The following is a 26,377-nucleotide window of genomic DNA, read 5'->3' as shown; positions in this document are numbered from 1 at the left end:
GCTATGCTAATGAATTTAAATCTCATGAAAGGTCCTCTCACTTTATTTGCTACTATATAATGCTTATCTCCCAAACCTCAAAGGAACAGTGGTTCATTCAGCCTTATAAAATCTGTTCAGGAAAGATGCCACTTCCCTAAGAAAATAAAAGAAGGAGAAAGAAAGGAATTTTTGACATTGGGAAATGTTCTCTAACCCATCCAGATGTAGGATTTTTTGCTTTTGTTGTTGTTTTGGCATCCTGAGAAATATTCGTATTTTTCCCTTCACAATACTAGTTATCTACAGACTTATTTTCTAAATATTCATGGGTAAAAATATATTTTCCAATTCTTTAATTTCCTTCAGTAGTATTAACATAACAGTTATTAGTTTGTTTGTTTAAGAAAGTTTCCAATAGTTTAAAAAATTGTAAGTACCATCAACATCTATTATATCATCCAAGGTGCCAAAGTAAGATCTTAATCATTCCAAATAAAAAGGGTAGTAAATAAAAATGGATGAGAATCATGCAAATTTGAAGAAGCTGATCAGAATTTCATAAGTTAATGAAAAACAAAAACACCCCTCTTTACCGTATTATAAGAAGATGAAAGTAAGTGGGAAATATCTATTATCTTGTTTTGGAGAAATGTTTCCTCTCACTTTTATCTATGATACCAAAGCTGAAAATATGCTATTTGGAAAGGTCAAATGAACTAAAGATAAGGACAGCACCCAATTAATCAATCAAGTATAATAACCTCCTAGTTTTATGAACCAAACATCTATCAGATGTCATCTTAAGGCTCCCTTGATACACGCAAGAAAGAAAATAGAGTACAGGTAATAACAAAAAGTTCAGAAATAAATATTCTTCTATATATATTTCTAAGCTCACTCAATTTTACAATTTTTTCATTCCATGACTGTAAATAACTTGTTATTTATCTCTAATTTTTCCTCATTTATTTTGTTGACATATTTACTAACAGTTTGCCTTAAAATAAGTTTCAGAACAAGTATTTTTTGTTTTTTTAAACAAGGAATAACAGACTGCATTGCTCAATCTTCCTTCCAGAAACTTGAATGCCAATTGTGTGTAATAAAGAATAAAACTTAAAAGTTCATATCTCACCCTCAATTTTTGGTTAAACTGAATGAACAAAAGAGATGTGAAAGGCCTCAGGATTCTACTTAGCTACAACAATTCATGGTTGCATGCTTATGGAAAGTTAACAGATGTCACAGACAGGATATAAAAATCATTTCCTACAAGTAAAACCTCCAAACCATTTCTACACCACATTTAACTAAACATATGTAGAGTAATGCATACACAGCTTTTAATGTTGTTAAGTATGGAAATATTACTTTCTATTTACAAAAGGAAAAAAAAAGTTTACATTTGCTTTCTATTTATTTTTCTCCTGTGGAGAGGACTGCTGCTTCTTTAAAACCCAGAAAGAGATCTATCTCGATCTGTGTTTACACTGTGAGAAGAATAATAATTCACCTCTCCAAGAAAATATTAAGAGTTTATTAAAGCATGCTTACAATTCCATTATCATTAGAAAAAAATACCCGTGTTAGACTAATTTCTAACATTAACATATTTTTTGCTTTGTTATGTAAGAAGTTATAAAAAGGCACAAATGGAACAGAAGTTATTATTGAGGCCTCTGCTAGAAATGTCCCATAAAAACTAGAAACACTGTTCCATTTGCAACACTATGACAACACCCCTATCTCATCTCCAACAATGAGAGATGGTATTTTATTCAGCCAGAAAGAGTTTTGGAAGATAGTCCTTAGAGGCCTACTGAATGCTCTGAATTAAAATATATTTTCCCAAGGACATCTTTGATTTAGTAATAATTGAGATTTAAAAAATGAAAAAGTAAAGAAAAAAAGCAAACTAACAGTTCTGCCTACATAATCAAAGCAAAAGAGAATCTGGTGAATTTAAGTATATGGACATGGATAAGCCATATACAATTAAGTCTACTGTGTTAAATAAATGTATAGTGCCTTAGGTTGGCATATTTATATCTCTCAAGATCCCTAAATTTGCTTTCTATGTACATTTACATCTATACTCCTACAAATTCCGGCTTATATTTATCTTTTTTTCCTCTAAGATGAAAAACCCAGCCTATTTCCAGCCAGTACAAAGATAATGCCCCTTTTGTTATTCCTGCAATGTTCTATATGCTATTGAATATAAAGGATGCACAATGCTGTGAATCATGATTAAACTGCCAGTGAAACCCCAGAAAAAGGACTGAAATTATAAAATGCATCACTATAAATAAGATGTATAAAATAATCATAAAGCAAAAAGACTGGCTTGGATTTGTAACCAGTGATAAATTATAGATTGAATAAATATTTGTCTAGTGAATGATACAGTCTGGTAAGGATAAGTACATTCTAAACATAGCATTACCAATCTATTTTTAACATAACCAAAACTTGCTGACAACTGAAAAAATGCATTGCACCTTATCTATCCTCTACCATGTCCTCTTTTGAACGCCCAAAAACATCCCAAAGACATATCACGTTACTGAGAAAGCCAAAATATCAGTGTTCTTAAAGGTAGTGATGGAACACAGGAGGGGAGGTTCCATTTTTTGGCACTTTGATCTTCAAAATAAAATTACAGAACAATTTTACCTTAAGGGCAGAATTATAATTTCAAAAATATTCTGGAAGATTATATTATTTTCCATTAACTTCTATTACTTTGGAATGTGTTTCAGACATTGACCACTTATATATAGGAAAGATAAATTCCAACTACAGGATGAAAGAATTTTAAATAAAATATCTCATAATGCTAAATTCTTACAGTCATTCACTTATGACTTATTGGGGAGGAAATAACAACCATCGTTGGTATTTTTCCCCTTTTCACTATTTAAGTTGGGAAGGAAGGAACGAAGGAAGGGAGGGAGGGAGGGAGGGAGGGAGGCTGGTAACTTCTAAAAGATATTAGGTTTTGTGAGTCTATCTTGGCTGATTTCACTAACCCACTTCATTCCCCACCCTTGGATAGTCTGGTGAATATTTTTTCCAATAAAGTTAATTCAATGAGTCCACTCACTTCATAAAAACCACCGAAGTGTTTACACATATATATATATTTGTATTAACATGACAGATGTTGAGGGGAAAAAAAGGTAAGGTATTTTTCTGATGTAGATATTCGAAAGAAAGAAACATATCTTAAATATTTTAAATAATTGTATGTCTGTTGCCAAGTTAGAAACACAAAAGTGTAAAAACAAACAAAATAGTGTGCACAAAAACAACCTTCCTTTCTTTAGAAACACATTTATATCTTGTTGCAAAGCTACTGCCCCCTCATCTAAAAGAGCCTCCAATCCCTAGGTGATCTTACCTAGTAAGAACAGATAGTTTCGTTGAGAATCAGTGGTGGGATGTGTTATTTACCAGTAAGTGAACAAATCTAGTGCCAAGAGCAGGCCAAGGTGCTGCCAACAGGCCACATCCTATGAGGGAAGAGGGAAGAGTTCCATTTAAGATTGCCCGTTACGTGAAATGACCTACAGAACATCCAGAATGAAGCTGAGAATGGTCCCAGAGCAATGCAATGCATCTCTCTAATTGATGTTTTACAAGAAAAGCAAATTCTTCTCATCTTTATAAAGGGTAATAAATCAGTGCCCAAAATAATCATAGACAATTGAGTTACTGAAATTTGTGCTTCAATCTATTTGCTCATACCTCTTCCTGTATCTGTTTAAGGTGTCCAAAACTGATTTCCCAAATTTTGATTATGCTCAAGTTAATATCTAATATGTAGGGTGTTTCCACTGTTTTTCTGAAGTCAGTGAAATGTCTTCTGTAAACAAAGGGGGACCAAGGGAGGTTCAATGCTACCAACAATTGATTAGACCTATAACATACTAAGGTAAGAGCAAGACTGCCTAGAGAATACCTGGCACCAGACTTGTAAAGAAAAAGGACCTTTGAGATCAATCCTCTTCTAAAGAGAAGAGAGTTGAACAATTCTCAACTTGCCAAGAAGCCTTATATATAATTGTATCAGTGTGCTAGGACTTTCAAAGCAAAATACCACGGTCAGGGTGACTTAACAGAAATTTATTTTCCCACAGTTATGTAGACTAGAAGTCCAAGAGCAAGGTATCATCGGCAGGGTTGGTTTCTCCTGAGCCCTCTCCTTGGCTTACAGAAGGTGCCCTTCTCACTGTGTCCTCACGTGACCCTCTCTCTGTGAGCTCCAGCCCTGGTATCTCTTCCTTTTCTTATAAGGACACTAGTCCTATTGACCCTACCCAAAGGCCTCATTTAACTTTAATTACCTCTTTAAAGATATTATCTCCAAATACTGTCACATTAGGGGTTGGAGCTGCAACATATGATGGAGGGGTGGGGACAGTTCAGTCCATAATGATAATACATTTTAATTTGCCAAGAATATTATGATGTATACGGTGAGACTGGATACATCAAACACTAGATTGTAAGCACAATAGTAACAGGGCTTGTGTCTTTTTCACTGATATTATGGGCCTTGTACATTGCTTGACACTGACAATGTGAAAAAATATGGATTAAAAAAGAAAATCATGGAATCTTTTTGCCTCTCAGTAAACATATTAGAAAATGCTATGCTGTGAAACTTGATATTTTATAATGACTTTTCTTTTTTAAATATCAAGTACAACAGTTCATACAAAGTACCATGAAATTAGGATGTATAGCAAGATATTTATAAAACGCACTTCAAATATAAAGTACTTGAAGTTTTGGTATCAATTCCCTAAATGCCCTATGATATTGTAGTTACTGAAACAAAACACCACCAACACAATGGTCCAAGAGTGAACCCTAAGAAAGAAAGTTAACGCTGAGGTCCTTAATATCGGACAACATTTATATTATAATACCCAGAATGATGAAAGATTTAATTCAATAGAAATGGGCCATCATCTTGGGGATGAGAGTAGTAGATTATGTCTCTAGCCTCGCATCAGACAAAATGTGTTGTGTTCTGTGCCACTAATACATTAAACTGTCGTCTATTTAAATAACTTTTGGAAGTCCCCTAATGTTTTCGTATGAATGGGACAGATCTTTTCTGCCAGCCTTATTTACAGGGACTACAGCTGGTACAAAGCTGTTTTGCTTAATGGACCTGAACCAAGTATGCAAATTGCTCATCAGATCTTTGGCTCAATGTTCACTTAAATGTGCTCAAAGCATAAGTTCTGTGAAACACTAAGAACAGAAAATGACATAAACAGTGTCAATTTGGTAGTTCAGTAAACTGTGGTAAGCCTCAAGGTTACAGGATTCGTAAGTCTGGTGACTAATCTAATCATCAGTAGAGCACATGCCTCCCAGATCATCCTAACTAAAATTTGGATACCCTAAAGCCTAGCATTTTCCCACCTAAAGTATCAGCTGGATCTTTGCTTGGATGCATTTAAATGACAAAAATGCACACGATATTCTACCTATCCAGGTAGTCATAACCAGCAAATCCTTAAAAGCTAAATTCATGATAACTATTTAGATAACAAGGAAGCCTTATTAGAAGGTATCACTATTTCACTTTCACAGAGATTCTGCCATTATATGTATCTAACAGTTCACACTGTTCAGTTCGATTGAATACGTTCAAAATTAGAATATTTCCTCCCCCTACAGTTCCTCTCCTACTAGCTTAAACAAGGGTTTTGCCCTATGATTTTCCCCTATGGTATTCCTTTCAGTTTGTTCCAAACATTGCCAGTAAACTCTAGACACAGAAAGAATGTAGATCAGAGTTTCTCTCAGCCAAACGTCTGTCTCCCAGTGAAGTAGTGAAGAGGACACCACACCCTCTTACTCTTCTCTGCTTTCCAATGGCAACTTCTTTCCAAAGACTCCAAGCAGCTATTACTGTGAAACTAAAGGCTCAGAGAGGCTCAGCTTCCCCCAAAGACTAGCACTACAAAAAATGTCAAGTTATTTTTAATCTATAATTGTACACAAATATTAACCACTGGAAATGTTCTTTAACTCATCTATATTCAATTAAATAGCATGATCTTAAAAGTAAATAAACTTTCAGATGCAGCTTGCCTTCAAACAACCTATTACAGAGGAGAAGCCACTAAGCAAGGTGGGACAAAAAATTAACACACATAGGAACACTAATATTTATCTAACACATAACAGTCTTTAGAGATCAAACTCTAAAGCAGGGTGGGGTAAAAATAAATGTTTGCAGGTTCTTAAGGGTACAATACACTACACAACGTGGGGGAAGTGGAAGTAAGTCACACCATGTTTCTCTGATTGCTTCTCAAAGCCTGCTCTTTCAGAAGTCCTTCAAACTAACTGAATAAGCTCTATATAATAAAAATGGAGAAAAGCCATCACGGAGAGCCTTTATGTCTCCATAACAAATTTCTGGGAAGCACTGTTGAACATAACAACACATCTGCATTTCAGGGAAGGCCATCTAAGACCCGAATACTTTGATTGGGAGAATGACAGGACACCTTCTAAAGAGCTGAACACCATCAACTTTAAGAAATGCAAAATGTTGAATTCCCTTCTGGACAGTTAACCCAAAGGTGATGCTTTACTTTTATCTAGGTTTACGCAGTATTCCACTATCAGCTTCGTGCAGAGATAGAATTCTTCGGGTTTGTGTTTTTTTGTTGTTTTTTTTTTTGTTTTTTTTCACTTTTACTTTATTTCAGTAAGGATACCTCACCACAAAGGTACTACTCAACCTCCCTAGCAAGGATAACTATTATAAACAATGTGCTTATACTCTTCTAACTAATCACACGCCAGGCTCACTTCATTGGGCTTAACGTCAGCAAGTGTGTGTGTGTAAATTAAACATGGAGCAAATATAAGTAAATAAATGAATGAGTTAAAAATAAAAATATATATATATATATAAAAACATAAGTAGCCATACTGACTTGAAGCCATTTTCTAGTTACATTAAAAACCGACATACCAGTTAGGACACAGATCTAAATAGCAGGAAAAAACAGAGTAAAACAAGCAGTCAAAATGTCTACACTAACTGCCATAAAGGATACAGAGTCACGTGGCCTGGCAATCACTATTTTCGGGTCATTTTCCTATGTAATCGTAGCATTTCATCTATTACCCTAATAGATGGTTAAAAATACATATAAAAATCATTTCATGGGCAATAATGAAAAAGAAAAAAATGCAAGCATAAAACAAATAATGAAGGGAATATTAAATAGTTAATGGGGATTGACACTTTTTCATTATAAAAAGTGATGTTTTAAATTTTTACAATGTGCACATATTGTATAATTAAAGATTAAGATCCATGGAAAAACTGAAGCATTTATATTCTCAAAAATAAGGTTAACCTACTGTTCTCACAAAGAAATTATTTTAAAGAAAGGAGCATTATAAGCATTACAGTAAAAATATATGATAAATCTCTTTAGAAACTAATGTTAGAAGATAAGGGTATTGCTTAATTGCATAATTTTATATCCTTCTCTATAATAAAAGATATACCTTAACCATAATACCTTAATGGACAAAGAGGATATATTCCAATGACACATTTGTTAGCACTTCAACTGTCAAAGACATAAAACCAAAGAGGCAAAAAAGGAATACATTCTTGCACATGAGCTATGAGGAAAGAAGATGAGATTAATGAAAATAGCAGTTCTGATTGGTTATAGTAGGAAATACAAAATAAGCATCTGGGAGTCTTCGAGCAGAGGGAAAAAAATGATTGACAGAGCTCCAATTTAGCTGAAGTAGAAAAGGGACCCAACCTAGGCTGAAAACCAAAGAGGAATCTGGGGAGGGGGAGGGAGAGCGTGCACCTGCATCCATCTGTTGCCTGCTAACTGGTTCACACCAGGGCAAGAGGATTTCCAGGATCTAGAAAGCACCAAAGACAGACACTGACCTTCAGCAATTGCTAGGATGACCTACAATAGCTGCCCCCAGGCTAGTGTCACAGAACTAGGAGGAAAACACCATCAGCTAAACACTCTGTATCCTTCTTCAAGAAGCTTATTCTCAAGGAGGGATCAGGTGATATTCATAAGTAAAAGAAACAAAGGACAAATACTAGGGAGAAAATCTCTACCTGGGCACGTTAAGGAAGGCTTTGTACACAAGAGGTGGCATTTGAGTTGGACATTTAAGGATGAGTTGAAGTTTGTAAGATGAATAAGTAAAAATCTATTTCAGGCACAAAAAAAGAAGGCAGTTCTATTATATCCAACACTAAATACATAGGATGGGGTAGTAATGGAAGATGAGGCCATAGATAAAACTATATTAGAAACACACTCTTAAAAAAAAAAAAGATGGGCTAGGACTAGCCCTTTCAGAGTCAGCTTTAGGAACAAACCTATGATGATTCTGAAATTTCAAGGTGATTATCAAAAAGTATGTTTCCCTTGAACTTCCTCTAACAGGGATAATGTATACAAATACATATAATAGGAATAAAATAGCTACTGATACCAAGTTTATTAAAGCTACCAACCAATTCAACCAATCTACACATAAAAAGTACAAGTATCTAATTTCTCTTATTTCAATGAGAATAAACAAAACGGACACCAGAAGTGAGGTAAGAAAGTCCCACAGAATGGAGAAATGGTATAGTAGAAGAGCAAAGGAAGAGGAAAACTTAATATAAATTTCTTCACTTTGGTTTGACCTTAAACATCAAATAATCAGGGGAAAAGAGGCTTACAGAGTCCTGGGGTGCATAATTCATGAAGGAAAGGGTCAGTACAACAAGGTGCGTTATAGCAGATTTCCACTTCACCTTAAAACTTAAATCTGATGGCAATACTAATCACTAGCACAATATCAGTATAATTAGCAGAGTAAGTCACGATTTTGTTAACAAATGTTTTACTCAGCTAAGATGTTTTTGTTTAAAAACAGAAAAGCATACAGATGTGAGCAAAGTAGATGCAATTAATCAAATGCTACAATAATTTCACAGCTGTTGAGAAGCGGGGATAGATCAAGTTCCATCTGAGGCCTTGTGGCTCTTGAAGAAGATGCCGCCTTCAAGAACAGGTTGTACCTGTGTCCCTCCCCCCCACCCCCCACCCCCGCCTGCTCTCCATTCCAGCCACAACCCAGAGCCCACAGTTCTGTCTCCAGCTTCAAGCCCAATGCCTGGCACAGAAGGGCCACAACAGGTATCAGTCACTTACAAACAGAACAGAAGGGGAAACAATGATACTATAAAATCAAAGAGCTTGATTACATTTCAATTCATGAAATACCACATGTGCCTCCCTTTAACCTGTAAGACCTACCAGATTTGTCAAATATTTCATGACTTAAGCCTCATCCAAAATGAACAGAGTATGTTGCCCATACCTTGATATGGTCTTAAGACTGGTTACCAGGGAAATAAAAGAAAGAAATCAAGTGAAGGAAAGTAATTCCTTATTAGAGAAAAAAGGTGTGAGACCATAGATAAACACCTGACACTGACATAATCTGATAATCGATTCATAATCCGATTAACGTGGTCACTACTGTTCTGTGGGTCAAATGGAAGAGGCAGGGAGAGGTTATGAACTCGTGAAAAATGAGGACATACTTTAAGAAGTCAAACTCCTAGAAATTTGATGTATAATCAATCTATGTAAACTTATCCCAGCTAAATGAATGTCTGTTGGGTTTCTTATTTCTTTTCTGTATTTCAATTTTATGTAGTTTGGAGAGCTCTCCTACTATCTCTGAGGACCCTGGTAAGCCTGGTGACCCCAAGATGAGAAACACTGAACCACCACAAGAAATAAACAGAGCTGTTCAAACACAGACATCCCTATCTCTTTCATTTACTATATATGTCAGTGTGAAAAAGGCATTTACTGGAAGAGAAAGCCTGACTCAAAAAAAAAAAAAAAAAAAAAAAAAGGGAGAGAAAGAGGTTAAGAAGGCTCCAACCATTGCTTCAAGATGGCGGAGTAGAAGGACGTGCTCTCATTCCCTCTTTCGAGAACACCGGAATCACAACTAACTGCTGAACAATCATCCACGGGAAGACACTAGAACTCACCAAAAAAGATACCCCACATCCAAAGACAAAGGAGAAGCCACAATGAGACGGTAGGAGGGGCGCAATCACAAAATCAAATCCCGTAACCGCTGGGTGGGTGACTCACAAACTGGAGAACACTTATACCACAGAAGTCCACCCACTGGAGTGAAGGTTCTGAGCCCCACGTCAGGCTTCCCACCTGGGGGTCCGGCAACGGGAGGAGGAAGTCCTAGAGAATCAGACTTTGAAGGCTAGCAGGATCTGACTACAGGACTTCGACAGGACCGGGAGAAACAGAGACTCCACTCTTGGAGGGCACACACAAAGCAGTGTGTGCACTGGGACCCTGGGTAGGCTCCACTGTTGGGTCGCCTCAGACCAAACAACCAACAGAGAGGGAACCCAGCCCCACCCATCAGCAGACAAGCATTAAAGTTTTACTGAGCTCTGCCCATCAGAGCAACAGCCAGCTCTACCCACCACCAGTCCCTCCCATCAGGAAACTTCCACAAGCCTCTTAGAGAGCCTCATCCACCAGAGGGCAGACAGCAGAAGCAAGAAGAACTACAATCCTGCAGCCTGTGGAACAAAACCCACATTCACACAAAGATAGACAAGATGAAAAGGCTGAGGGCTATGTACCAGATGAAGAAACAAGATAAAACCCCAGAAAAACAACTAAATGAAGTGGACATAGGCAGCCTTCCAGAAAAAGAATTCAGAATAATGATAGTGAAGATGATCCAGGACCTCGGAATAAGAATGGAGGCAAAGATCGAGAAGATGCAAGAAATGTTTAACAAAGATCTAGAAGAACTAAAGAACAAACAAACAGAGGTGAACAATACAGTAACTGAAATGAAAACTACACTAGAAGGAATCAATAGCAGAATAATTGAGGCAGAAGAACGGATAAGTGACCTGGAAGACAGAATGGTGGAATTCACTGCTGCAGAACAGAATAAAGAAACAAGAATGAAAAGAAATAAAGACAGCCTAAGAGACCTCTGGGACAACATTAAATGCAGCAACATTCACATTACAGGGATCTCAGAAGGAGAAGAGAGAGAGAAAGGACCAGAGAAAATATTTGAAGAGATTACAGTCGAAAACTTCCCTAACATGGGAAAGGAAACAGCCACCCAAGTCCAGGAAGCGCAGAGAGTCCCATACAGGATAAACCCAAGGAGAAACACGCCGAGACACATAGTAATCAAACTGGCAAAAATTAAAGACAACGAAAAATTATTGAAAGAAGCAAGGGAAAAACGACAAATAACATACAAGGGAACTCCAATAAGGTTAACAACTGATTTCTCAGCAGAAACTCTACAAGCCAGAAGGGAGTGACACGATATACTTAAAGTGATGAAAGGGAAGAATCTACAACCAAGATTACTCATTACTCTACCCACGAAGGATCTCATTCAGATTCAGTGGAGAAATTAAAAGCTTTACAGACAAGCAAAAGCTAAGAGAATTCAGCACCACCAAACCAGCTCTACAACAAATGCTAAAGGAACTTCTCTAAGTGGGAAACACAAGAGAAGAAAAGGACCTACAAAAACAAACCCAAAACAATTAAGAAAATGGTAATAGGGACATACATATTGATAATCACCTCAAAAGTGAATGGATTAAATGCTGCAACCAAAAGACACAGGCTTGCTGAATGGATGTAAAAACAGGACCCATACATATGCTGTCTACAAGAGACCCACTTCAGACCTAGGGACACATACAGACTGAAAGTGAGGGGATGGAAAAAGATATTCCATACAACTGGAAATCAAAAGAAAGCTGGAGTAGCGATACTCATATCACATAAAATAGACTTTAAAATAAAGAATGTTACAAGAGACAAGGAAGGACACTACATAATGACAAGGGATCAATCCAAGAAGAACATATAACAATTATAAATATATATGCACCCAACATAGGAGCACCTCAATACATAAGGCAACTGCTAACAGCTATAAAAGAGGAAATCGACAGTAACACAATAACAGTGGGGGACTTTAACACCTCACTTACACCAAAGAACAGATCATCCAAACAGAAAATTAATAAGGAAACACAAGCTTTAAATGACACAATAGACCAGACAGATTTAATTGATATTTATAAGACATTCCATCCAAAAACGGCAGATTACACTTTCTTCTCAAGTGCGCACGGAACATTCTCCGGGATAGGTCACATCATGGGTCACAAAATCAAGCTCAGTAAATTTAAGAAAACTGAAATCATACCAAGCATCTTTTCTGACTACAACGCTAAGAGATCAGCAATCAATTACAGGGAAAAAAACGTAAAACACACCAACACATGGAGGCTAAACAATACGTTACTAAATAACCAAGAGATCACTGAAGAAATCAAAGAGGAAATCAAAAAATACCTACAGACAAATGACAATGAAAACACGACGATCCAAAACCTATGGGATGCAGCAAAAGCAGTTCTAAGAGGGAAGGTTATAGCTATACAAGCCTACCTCAAGAAACAAGAAAAATCTCAAGTAAACAATCTAACCTTACACCTAAAGGAACTAGAGAAAGACGAACAAACAAAACCCAAAGTTAGCAGAAGGAAAGAAGTCATAAAGATCAGAGCAAAACTAAATGAAATAGAAAGAAAGAACACAATAGCAAAGATCAATAAAACTAAAAGCTGGTTCTTTGAGAAGATAAAGAAAATTGATAAACCATTAGCCAGACTCATCAAGAAAAAGAGGGAGAGGACTCAAATCAATAAAATTAGAAATGAAAAAGGAGAAGTTACAACAGACACTTCAGAAATACAAAGCATCCTAAAAGAATACTACAAGCAACTCTATGCCAAAAAAATGGGCAACCTGGAAGAAATGGACAAATTTTAGAAAGGTATAACCTTCCAAGACTGAACCAGGAAGAAACAGAAAATATGAACAGACCAATCACAAGTAATGAAATTGAAACTGTGGTTAAAAATCTTCCAACAAACAGAAGTCCAGGACCAGGTGGCTTCATGGGTGAATTCTATCAAACACTTACTGAACAGTTAACATCCATCCTTCTCAAACTCCTCCAAAAAATTGCAGAGGAAGGAAAACTCCCAAACTCATTCTATGAGGCCACCATCACCCTGATACCAAAACCAGACAAAGATACTACCAAAAAAGAAAATTACAGACCAATATCACTGATGAATAGAGATGCAAATATCCTCAACAAAATACTAGCAAACAGAATACAACAACACATTAAAAGGATCATACACAAGTGGGATTTATCCCAGAGATGCAAGGATTCTTCAATATACGAAATCAATCAATGTGATACCCCATAGTAACAAACTGAAGAATAAAAACCATATGATCATCTCAATAGATGCAGAAAAAGCTTCTGACAAAATTCAACACCCATTTCTGATAAAAACTCTCCAGAAAGTGGGCGTAGAGGGAACCTACCTCAACACAATAAAGGTCATATATGACAAACCCACAGCAAACATCATTCTCAATGGTGAAAAAATGAAAGCATTTCCTCCAAGATCAGGAAGGAGACAAGGATGTCCACTCTCACCGCTATTATTCAACATAGTTTTGGAAGTCCTAGCCATGGCAATCAGAGAAGAAAAAGAAATAGAAGGAACACAAATTGGAAAAGAAGAAGTAAAACTGTCACTGTTTGCAGATGACAAGATACTGTACATAGAGAATCCTAAAGATGCCACCAGAAAACTCCTAGAGTTAATCAATGAATCTGGTAAAGTTGAAGGATACAAAATTAGTGCACAGAAATATCTTGCATTCCTATATACTAATGATGAAAAATCTGAAAGAGCAATTAAGGAAACACTCCCATTTACTATTGCAACAAAAAGAATAAAATACCTAGGAATAAACCTACCTAGGGAGACAAAAGACCTGTATGCAGAAAACTATAAGACACTAATGAAAGAAATTAAAGATGATACCAACAGATGGAGAGATATACCATGTTCTTGGACTGGAAGAATCAATATTGTGAAAATGACTATACTACCCAAAGCAATCTACAGACTCAATGCAATCCCTATCAAATTACCAATGGCATTTTTTATGGAACTAGAACCAAAAATCTTAAAATTTGTATGGAGACACAAAAGACCCCGAATAGCCAAATCAGTCTTGAGGGAAAAAACCCGAGCTGGAAGAATCAGGATCCCTGACTTCAGACTATACTACAAAGCTACAGTAATCAAGACAATATGGTACTGGCACAAAAACAGAAATACAGATCATTGGAATAAGATAAAAAGCCCAAAGATAAACCCACGCACCTATGATCAACTAATCTATGATAAAGGAGGCAAGGATATACAATGGAGAAAAGACAGTCTCTTCAATAAGTGGTGCTGGGAAAACTGGACAGATACATGTAAAAGAATGAAATTAGAATACTCCCTAACACCATACACAAAAATAAACTCACAACGGATTTGAGACCTAAATATAAGACCGGACACTATAAAACTCTTAGAGGAAAACATAGGAAGAACACTCTTTGACATAAATCACAGCAAGATCTTTTTTGATCCACCTCCTAGAGTAATGGAAATAAAAACAAAAATAAACAAATGGGACCTAATGAAACTTCAAAGCTTTTGCACAGCAAAGGAAACCATAAACAGGACGAAAAGACAACCCTCAGAATGGGAGAAAATATTTGCAAACGAATCATCAGACAATGGATTAATCTCCAAAATATATAAACAGCTCATGCAGCTCAATATTAAAAAAACAAACAACCTAATCCAAAAATGGGCCGAAGACCTAAATAGACATTTCTCAAAAGAAGACATACAGATGGCCAAGAAGCACATGAAAAGATGCTCAACATCACTAATTATTAGAGAAATGCAAATCAAAACTACAATGAGGTATCACCTCACACCAGTCAGAATGGGCATCATCAGAAAATCTACAAACAACAAATGCTGTAGAGGGTATGGAGAAAAGGGAACCCTCTTACACTGTTGGTGGGAATGTAAATTGATACAGCCACTATGGAGAACAGTATGGAGGTCCCTTAGAAAACTAAAAATAGAATTACCATATGACACAGCAATCCCACTACTGGGCATATACCCAGAGAAAACCATAATTCAAAAACACACATGCACCCCAATGTTCATTGAAGCACTATTTACAATAGCCAGGCCATGGAAGCAACCTAAATGCCCATCAACAGATGAATGGATAAAGAAGTGGTGGTACATATATACAATGGAATATTACTCAGCCATAAAAAGGAACGAAATTGGGTCATTTGTAGAGACATGGATGCATCTATAGACTGTCATACAGAGTGAAGTAAGTCAGAAAGAGAAAAACAAATATCGTATATTAATGCATATATGTGGAACCTAGAAAATGGTACAGATGAAGTGGTTTGCAGGGCAGAAAATGAGACACAGATGCAGAGAACAAACGTACGGACACCAAGAGGGGAAAGCAGAGGGGGTGGGGGTGGTGGTGTGATGAATTGGGAGATTGGGATTGACATGTATACACTGATGTGTATAAAATGGGTGACTAATAAGAACCCGCTGCATAAAAAAATAAAATTAAACTTAAAAAATTAATTAATTAATTAAATGATCAAAAAAATAACCAATTTCAGAAATGCAGTTTTGGAGGTTTGTGTTAAGATTCCTTATGATGGATATTCCATGCTGTATTTTGTCACACCCTTTCTGCTGGATATTTAGGTTATTTCCAGTTTTCTCCCATCATTAATAAGGTTGAGTTTCTTGCTTGTAAACCTTTGGTTACGTCTTTGGTTGCTTCCCCCCGCCCTCCGTTCCGGATGAATTCCCAGAAGTGGAATTACACAATTTAAAGAAATACACTTTCTTTTATGATTCACTGCGTATTGCTAAAAAGGGTGTACATTTCAGTCTTTTATAGACAGTTCATGACTGTGCCCATTCCTCCCCCAAAAAAAAAAAAAAAAAAAAAAAGGTTAAGAAATCTGAGGGCAATAGTCACAAAGGCCAATCATCTCTGATCGCTACGGAAAGTTAGTGAGAAACTCACTAACTATACTTCTGTCGTTTTATCTATCTACCTACCTACCAAATACTTACTTTATGTCCCCAGATTAAACCCAGAGTACAAAAACGCTAGACATGTAGGGCTATTATTCCAAGGCTTGTGACCAAGAAAATCATTAAAACTTCAGGATGCACTAAAGGGAAAACACACTCAAAAACTTTTATAATCTTAATCTCCCTTGAATCCCTCCTTTAGTCATTTAAACTAGACTTTACAACATGCCACTTAAACATTGCAGGAAGAAACTAAAACCTTCAAAGTAGTCTTTCCCCTGACACGAATCTCAGGAAATACCTACTCAACAGAAGCCCTTGGCCTATAGGTTAAAGGTAAAAATATAGATTTTATATAAGAGACTTATATTGTGTAGCAGCCTTCAAATTTTTCTGTGTTTTAGTCTAGCAGTCCAGCTTCCAACCCCTTAATTTCTGCTCCTGTCAAATCTTCACATCCACAGAAATTACAGAAAATGTTGTACATATGAGCTCAACAGGAACAGCATGGCAGACCCCAGCCATGACTTACTTGCTGAAATGAAATCCCAAACCACAATGCTGACTTCCCTCCCAAACCCACGATGCTGCTTTTTTCTGGGGCTCTCTCTGTTGTGAAAAGCAACAACTCAAGCTCAGCGTTTCCCTGTTTCATTGCCTTTACTTGGAAGAACAGCAAGACAAACATAAACCCACAGCCTCTGTTATGAGATTCACAAAAAACCTATTCCTTAGTCTTTGTTAACAGATCTGATTTTTATAATGGTTCATGGCTCCAAAAATGCCAAGAATTATCCTAGAGGCATATATGAAAGAATTTAACACTTCTATAACCTAAAGAAAAGTTATTTTGGAAATGAGAATTATCTAACCATTTCAGTACACAGGACACTTTAGATACCTTTACTTCTCTTCATGTATATTGATACATACTAACCAAGTGTTCATTTTTTTATGCAAATCAAATGATTAGCGGGTTAATGTCAGGCCTGAGACTTTTTCAGATCAAATTCACTGCAGAAAAACTAACGAGATGAAGAACTTCAATCAGCTCAAAAAATCTACATCATTTCACACTACGTGCAAAATAGGACGATTAACTCCCCAAAATATGAGCCTTAAGATGTGGTTTTCATTATCCAAGGTTTCCAACAGTTCCTATCAATGAATATTTTGTCTATTTCTAATGTTTGCAGTAAAACACAGTTGCTCACACACTCTCCTAAAATCATCATAAAACCTGATGTAATAAGTTCAGGTAGAAAAGATGTGCCTAAGCAGTTTGCTTGGGTATTTAATAGCAATATCAACCATATTAAATTCTCTCTTTTATTCCTTGTAATTACTAAGCAATTATGCGCCAGACACAGCACTAGGCAATAGAGACAAAGTGACAAAAAAGACCTTTTGGCCTTATGGTACCCAAATAACTACCTAATTACAAGTAAATGAGTAGTAAGTGCTATGGAAGATAATACTTAAGTAATTGTCCGTGAGGGCAATGTTAGTACAACAATAATGTGAGAGTTTACATTGCCCAACTTAAAGATGGCTAAGTTTAGAATACCAAGAGTTTTCATCGTGATCCTATTGGACAAGAAAAATTCTTTTCACAAAATCATGTATAATGATTTATTCCCTCTAGTATCACAACTACCTTTGTCCAGATGTGAACTTATTAACATAATACATTTGCACTCTAAGACACACAAGCTTAATGATGAGAATAACTAAAGAATTCTGGGCTGATGACACAGGATCAGGCATATGCTTCAATATATCACAAATCAAGTTCTTCTGCCTATCATTTGACCCAAAACTTACATTGATAACACAGCAGAAGGATCCCTTTGAAAAAAAATCTCAAGATTTCATTAAAGAAGTGCAGAGGTTCAAAACAGCAAATGCTATTTAACATCACTTTCTTGAGTTCATTCCATAAAAATCAAAGAATAATATAAAAGAGTTAATAGAACCTATTTTTGACATGAAACCTCACAGGAGTTTAATTTTGTGAAACTATTCCATTTTTAACTATATTTTTCAGAATCCCTAGAGATTCTAATATATTGGCAACATGTCTTCTGTTTTAATGTTGCAAATCCAGTCACCCTGCAGATACCTAATTACTGAATGCCGGAATGAGGGAGGCTTGTGGATGCTTTTTGCTGTCACTGGTGCCAAAAATATTTACACTTGAACAAATACTTGTTGAGTACTCAGGATAAACATCCATACAGTAGTTAACGATATGCAATAGAGTGATGTTATATTGTAATTCTGTCCCTGGAGGTCCACACTGTGGAAACCACATGTATAAACAGGTTAACAGAGAAGCAAAAATGGATTCTTCTGATAATTCAATAATTAAATCACCTTATTTTAAATTCCACTTTTTGGTATTCCAGCTAGGTTCTGGGATATTTAACAGTCACATTAGTCCCAAGTAGAGTAAGAAAGCAAAGAAATATAAATGCTAATTAAGGTTACCTTTGCACCAAAGATGACGAAAACATTTGTCCAAAGGCTGATTCAGAATCACAAGGCAGTATTTCAAACTCCCTATGGGGAAAAAAAGCAAAATAAAGTAAACAAGTGAACCAAGTCTTTCATTCCCCTCATATGAGTCTGGAATCATACTCTCTTAAACCAGATTTGCAGTCTACACAGAGCTAAATTTTAATCACAGCTAATTTCTTACACCTGAATTTTAAAAGATACCATAGGTTATAATTGGATCTACTTTATTCAACATGTCCATCACATTACTATATTGCTGAGGAATTTATCATAAAAATAGTTTATCATAAAGACAATTGGGTACGCTTCTTTTTGTACAGGGTGTGCAGCAAAAATGCCCTTGATGTGAATTCTTATCCTTTTGATATATGTAACACTTTGATTCAAGTACCCTTCTACCTGGCTGGTCTGCTATCATCTTGACGTTGTTTGTCAAGCAGCATGGGTCTAATGGGTGTGTACTTTCACATGCATTTTCATCCTCATTTATTCATATTCTCTCCTTCACTTTCATTCTCTCCCTCCACCCAGAGTTATCTTGAACTCTCCAATGTAAAACTTTGTTTCCACAAAATCCTACTAGTTCTTTTCATGACTCTTTTATTCCAAGTGTTTAGATGACACTCAAAAGACTAAGGAAGATGGAAAATAGTTACTTCTCCAACAATCGTTTCAAGCCTTTTATAATGTACTGTAAATAGTGCAAAGCAGAATGCAATCAGGCTTTTGAAAATCTGTCATTCAGCTCAGTCCAAGCACTCCATTTCATTTATGGAAAGAAATGTTTGTTTGGTGATAAGAAAAATTAACTTTTTTTTTAAAGCAATCTCAGTGTTAGAAATGGAACAAGATAAGGAAATGAAAAGAGGATGGCATCATCCACAGCAAACGTTATTAAGTGCCGATTATATACCAGGCACTAGGAGTGCAAAGAGGAATAAGATTACAGGGTATCTGTGAGTAATAAAGACGATTTATTCCACAATACAGTACAACACAAGGATATGAGGTGTGCTGGGTAACAGATAAATGAATGTGGCAGAAGTTCAAAGCCTAGAAAGTCAGTAAGATCTGGAGTCATCCTAGAAATCTTTGTGATATGCAGATTTTTGAACTTGATCTTAAAAAGAAGTAGCTGGACAGAATAAAGCAAAGCGCATTCCAGACAAGGAAAACAACACACAGGAAGCTGCCATCCTTTGCCAGTAGGACTGTTACCATGGAAAGTTGAGGAAGCAACACCCTAATGACGTGCACCTAAGACATGAATACTAACATCCCAGATTTTAGACATGCTGTTTAGGATGACGGAGGAATTTCAATCGAGGCACCAGGAAGTATTTAGAGTGATAGAGAAATGAGTAGTAAAGGCAATTTATGTATATCGGGGGATCATCCATACAGAGATGATAGCTAAAGGTCAAAGCACAGACACAAGCTGAGATACTACAAAGAAAGAGCAGAGAGAGAAAAGAACAAATTACGAACACAAAATCGTCATGTTTTGCTCACCGTTACAGAACAGAAGGACGTCAACAAAGGAAATACAGAAGAAAAAGCCAGAAAGGTAAAAGAACTAAGAGGGTAATTCCAAGAATGTGCCGTCAATAACACAGCATGCTAAGGAGACGTCACGGAGACTAGACAATGAGAAAAGGCCAACGAGGGTGGGAAAATCTCAAAGAAAAGTAAAAATTCACGGAGGCAGCCTCAAGATAGTAAAGAGAACAAGGAGTTAGAAAACTGAGAGATGCCTCTTCTTAAAAAGTAAAAACTGAACTGTGAGAAATGGGGGGAAAAGGCAGCATAGTCCAGAGAAGGTATTTTAAATATAGAAAATATTATATTCGAATTAGGAGGAGGGAAGTAAGAGAGAGAAGGGAAATAATCTATTTATTCATTTAACAGGTATTTATAGAGCACAAAGTAGTCTTGTTCAGGAATCAACACTCCCTCCCCCCTCCCCCTGCCCTGTGGCTTACATACTATTGATAAAAACAGGTGTTGAGATTGAGGCACAGGATGACCTGCCACAGAGACATACAAAATTGAGGTAGAGGCAGAGTACGGTCAATTTATTTATAAGAAAGTAAACAAGAAACAAAGTGAAGATGTGGAAGTTGAATGGAACATTTAAAACGACTGCTCTAAGAAACGGACTACAGGAGCTCAGAGTCCACAGGTTTAAAAACAGGAATTCAGTTGGGGTTAACTAACAGGCATAGGACATCAGATCTGCCTATAATTCAGGATTTTTCCCACCAACTCTTTTTTTTTTTTTTAAGGGCAGGCCAGCTGGTTTATTCATATTGAATCTAAACCTTAAATCTCTGGCTTAGCAATAACATAGGAAACCTTTAAAGACACAATAAATATTGCGTTAAATCAGAGATGGTTTAAACCAGTCATATAACTTCTAATACTCTGGGTTGGCAACTACAGCATGACAAATAACATACATAAAGATATTTAGGTACTAGGATCTGATGTTCTTTCCTTTTCTTATCTAGGCTCCTCTGGGAGTAGAAATAGGAATCGGTGTAAACAAGTAAGACGGTGATGACAGCTGGTTTGAGAAGTGGCAAAATCGCTTGTCAAGAGGTAAAGAGAAGCACGGAGGCATCTCTGGGCAGCGTTAGAGTGAACGACTGTGGCAGAGACCAGTGACTGTCTCACGATATTCATTCTCCTCTTCTTTAACAACAGAAGCCTGAGGGGGTTTTTCGGTTTTGGTTTTTACTTTGTTTGCTTTTCTGTGTTTTGTCTTACTGGGCACATCGTTGTCCAGGTGAACAACCGTCTCTCAGACTCCTTTGCAGCAACATGTAGTCCTAAGGCTGAGTTCTGGCCAAGAAGATACACAAAAGAGCTTTACATGTTCCTTCCACGGGGGCTCCATGAAGTGGAGGGGGCCTTTCCTTCCGCTTCCTTTCTTCCTCCGTCCTGCCATCTGGAGCAAGACTGATGAATGAATGACAGTCTAGCAGCCACTTGGGATCCTAAGAACAAGGGCAGCAGCCTGAAAGAGCCTGGGTTCCTGGGTCCCCGATGATTCCATGAAGCCTCCATCCCAGCACTTCAATGCCTGGCTCCAGACTTCTTTTATATGAGAAAAAACTAATCTATTTTATTTAAGCCAACAGTATTTGGGGTTTCACTATTCTGTAGAGAGAAACTGAATTTTAGTTAATGCAATGACCATGGTCCAGGCTGGGTTATGGTAAAGATGATCTAGAGAGGAGCTGGAGAAGACAAAGAGCAAGCAAGCATCAAAACACAGGAAGACTTTAACTCATTCATTCAACAGGGATAAGAGACTCATAGCCGGGCACACGGTAAGTGCTCAATGTAATGTTAATGGCAAGGAGCTAATAATTTGGATAAACCAATGGTCCTTTAATCTTTGGCAAGATCTGCAGTGCTAGAGGAGGCATTTGACAGTATTGTATGCGTGTGTAAGTGAATGAGCAAACTACTCTCTCTCTGTCACTGATTCTTTGATATGTGAACTCAGTATTTTTGTGGCTCAAAGAACAAGCTGATGAAGGGGAAAAGCATTATTATCCACCTTACTGCTCCTCTAAACTCATACTTTCATTAAGGTAGTTATCTGTGAAAGCACTTTTGCAAAAAATGAAGCCATTTGAAAATTTATAGCACATTTATGATTTCCTAATGATGCTATCAATAATCAATTTCTATACATAACATTTATGTTAATCTATCTCTATACATAGAGATATTTAGGTACTAGGATCTGATATTCTTTCCTTTTTTAACGTAGACTACTCTGAAATTATAACTAGGTGAAGTCAGTTTGGCATTTATTTTACATTCAAAACCCTCATGATTACTAATCCCTAGTAGGCTGCAGACAAAGTAGCACCCAGGACCACGCGCTGTTCCTAAACAGCTTTTGGGAGTATCTCAACGCAGAGAGGACGCCATGTCACCCTCAGGTACTGAACCACGCACAGGACATTGCCTCTGACTCCAAATGTGCAGGAATTTAGAAAAAGAGCCGGGACCACAGAAGTAAGGAAACTGATAGTCTTACAGCAAGCATTTCTCAAGTTGTCACACTGATACTGCCCCTGGGATGTGCAGAAAGACTTAAGAAAAAGGCTACGAAGAACTTCTTCCTTACGCTATAAAAACTACAACTTTTTAAACAGAGTGCTCTAAGGCAATCTCAAAGAGAAATACAGGACAAGTCAAAATCCTTGAATTGCTTTCTCAAAGGGGTTTCAATTATAGAGGATGCAAAATCCCTGATCCTGGATGTGTCAAAACCAAAGTACTCCAAGTTGCCTGGAAAACTTGAATTAAGTACAAAGGCCCAAGTTCACGACATGAAAAGAAAAATAAAAAATGATGTCAAATCATCAGCCTTGAGCTAAAAAAGCAAATAGGCCCTCTGAAGATTAAGGACTAGTTAAACAATACAAGTTCAGGGACTTCCCTGGAGGCGCAGTGGTTAAGAATCTGCCTGCCAATGCAGGGGACACGGGTTCGAGCCTTGGTCTGGGGAGATCCCACATGCCGTGGAGCAACTAAGCTTGTGCGCCACAACTACTGAGCCAGCAATCTAGAGCCCGCGAGCCACAACTACGGAGCCCGCGCACCTAGAGCCCGTGCTCCGCAACAAGAGAAGCCACTGCAATGAGAAGCCCGCGCACAGCAAGGCGAAGTAGCCCCTGCTCGCCACAACTAGAGAAAGGCAGCGCGCAGCAACGAAGACCCAACGCAGTCAAAAATAAATAAATCAATTAAAAAAAAAAAAAAACTTGGGGGAAGGAAGGAGAAAGGGAGGGAGGGAAAGAGAGATAAGGAGAGAAGAAAGAAAGAAAGAAAGGAAGGAAGGAAGGAAGGAAGGAAGGAAGGAAGGAAGGAGGGAGAGAGGAATAAAGGAAGGGAAAAGATATGAATTTTGGATTTACATCAATTACCACAAATGATAAATCTACCCTTAAGTATACAGAACAATGATCTCAAGTTCACTGTATATCACAGAATCAACAATAAAACAACAACAACAAAAGAGCCAATCTCCTATCCTAGAGAGTCTGTCTCAATGTATCTGCCACAGGGTCTGTGTATCATGATTTTTTATAAGCATTATAAGAGAGTCTAATTGGTAATCAAAATTGAGAACCACTGGTCCAGCGCCTCAAGCTAATGATAGTAGAAAGCCATCATAAATGGCAACATTTAAAATACTGTTCATTTCATCTTTACCTCACTCTTTTTAATTGCTATTTTCTGAAAAATGTGTATATATATATCTCACAATGATAATTATTTGTAATTTTTTTAAAAAAATAAACATAATTGGTTGCTTTTTCTTTAACTGATATGGTATGTGATCAAAGAGGATTTGAAGACCACTACTCTAAATGAAAATACATTGAAATAAAACAATTTACAACAGAAAAATAATTCCCTGAAATGCATTAGCAAGTTATCTAGGATTTCAGATCTCTGTTTAAAAAAAATACTGGAACTCAGATAAAATCTATATTAGCCAAAACATATGCCAGTCATTATATATAATAGCTATTTTGTCAGAGGACCAATGACTATTATTATGACTCTCTCATCCCTAAATGTATTTCAATTAAACAATGAAAACTCTAGGGCACTGAATTTCATTTTTATATTGCACAAACTTCTATATTTAAGAGCAGTATTTTTTGTTAAATGTGCATAGGGAAATCAAAACTGTCAAGTCAATTCGTTCTTTGAGGAAATAAATTGCATGCAGACAAAGCACAACTATTAAAAAGCTCTGAACAAATATTCCATACCAAAGTATATTAAAAAATCAAATTACTAACGGACTAAGAATTGGTAAGCCATATATAAGAGATTGCTTCAGAGAAAGTAAACAAAGAGGAGACATGAACAGATGCTTCCTGAGAAATCTCTCTTGCCCACCCCCACGAAGCGTGACCGTTCAATACACACTGGTTACACCAACGTAATAATAAATTGTGCTCCCTTCCATGGACAAGTGTCCTGGTTCGGATGATAAGTTACGTGGTCCCTCTTCTACATCATCTTCAGGTTCCCCCCCCCCCCCCCCGCAACCTCTCTGCTTCAGTCTTCAGCAAAACTCACTTCAGTGAGATTTTGATCCCACTGCCTCCTGGAAATAACTATTGCCAGGTGCACTGATGACCTCCTGTTGTAAAATTCAACAGCTAAATCTCAATCCTCATCTTGCAAAAGCATCTCAGTAGCGTAACCGAGGAGACGACTTCTCACATCCTTCTTGAATCACATTCTTCCCTTGACTTCTCAGAAAACACCAGCTTTTGGTGCTCTTCCTATCTGACAGGCCACGCCTTCTCAGCTTTCTTTGCTGCTTACTCCTCATGTGCATAGAAAGCACTCGATAGGTATTTGTTGAGTAGCTCATTCAACTCTGACTCTATGCCCATTTACAATAAATTTGCCCAGAGACCAACGGCTCCATAGCCAATACAATTCCTCACAGAATGAAATAACACCCTCATAAAACACAGTGACCCCTTCTAGGTCCTGGGACCCTGAATACTACTCTTAAATGAATACTATACAAAATGTTCCAGGAAGGGTACTAGAGAAGACAGCAACAAAAACCAATCATCTTGTCTTAAAACAGCGAAATGGCGTTTTGAGCATAGGAAAGGGAGGGAGGGAGGGAGGGAGGAACTGGAGGTGGTCCACAGAAATGCAACTACAAAATTAAAGTTAGTAAACATTTTCTGTGAGAACAGATGAAGCCTTTTAAAACTAAATGGGTGTTTACATTTAGCACCTATTTAGGGAAAAAAAGAGATCCATGTAATAATATTCCATTGAGTCCTATAGACCTGGGCATATACTTAATCATTGTCATTCAAACTTTTAGGTTGAAAGTGTAAACAGATTCTGACTGGGTTAAATCAGTTTCCATCTAAGAACATTAGCTCCCATCTAAGAACATTAGCTCCCATGATGCAGCAGGAATGGGTGTGTCCAGGTTTGGTAATCCTAATGTTAAACACTATGCCACTAAAAAACAAAATGCCCCAATAAATTCTCACAGGAACCCACAAATGCTAGAAATGCATGTTAGTTCAGAAAAGGAACAGTTTGTATTTTAAAACTCGTAAGCTTCTACTGTGTAAGAAGTAGGGGGAATAGGGAAGGGAGGGTAAGTCTGACAATGCTTTGAGTCTTTCTGGACATAAAAGGAGAAGGTAGCCTTGCCAAGGTCAGCCATATTCTTGTTCCCACTAATCACACCCTCGCTATAAGCCAAACGAAGGAAGCCGTGTTCTTCCACTTGGCGCACTGACACTTCAAGTTGCTGACAGAGTTCAAAGTTGCTCCATCAACTATCCCTTGCCCGGCTGACCTGGGCCACCATAAACCACATTCTCCATCAATCAAGAAAATCAATCATTGCCCAGCAACCTCCAGATGTGATGTCATAACCCTAAGGATTCATCATCAAGCACTAAAAATTTTAGTCCATCACACTGGTTTTGACGTGTTGACAGCTGGGTCCAAAATAGTGCTCGTACTTGAAAAGTCAGTTCAAAACGTTTTCTGAAAGCAGAATCCATGTACGTGTGGCACGTGCTTCTAAAACAAACAAAGGGCCTACGTGTTATCCTTAGGCTACTCCTGCAACCCCAATCCATTTCCAACCACCTCCGAAAACGCAGAATCCCTTTCACCGGCCAGCAA

General features: G+C 37.2%; 1 protein-coding gene across 1 annotated transcript in view; it reads right to left on the bottom strand.

Annotated features, from left to right (window-relative positions):
• Positions 1-26,377, bottom strand: part of TPK1 (thiamin pyrophosphokinase 1) — a 363,387-nt gene that overhangs the window by 275,774 nt on the left and 61,236 nt on the right. The window contains exon 3 of the mRNA XM_057550558.1: positions 18,629-18,700. Within this exon, the coding sequence (XP_057406541.1) occupies positions 18,629-18,700 (72 nt within the window). The remainder of the gene's footprint in view (positions 1-18,628; positions 18,701-26,377) is intronic.

The sequence above is a fragment of the Balaenoptera acutorostrata genome, chromosome 7 (genome assembly GCF_949987535.1).
Source record: "Balaenoptera acutorostrata chromosome 7, mBalAcu1.1, whole genome shotgun sequence".
In the NCBI taxonomy this organism is placed as follows: Eukaryota; Metazoa; Chordata; class Mammalia; order Artiodactyla; family Balaenopteridae; genus Balaenoptera; species Balaenoptera acutorostrata.
This window is presented reverse-complemented; position numbering and strand designations above follow the sequence as displayed.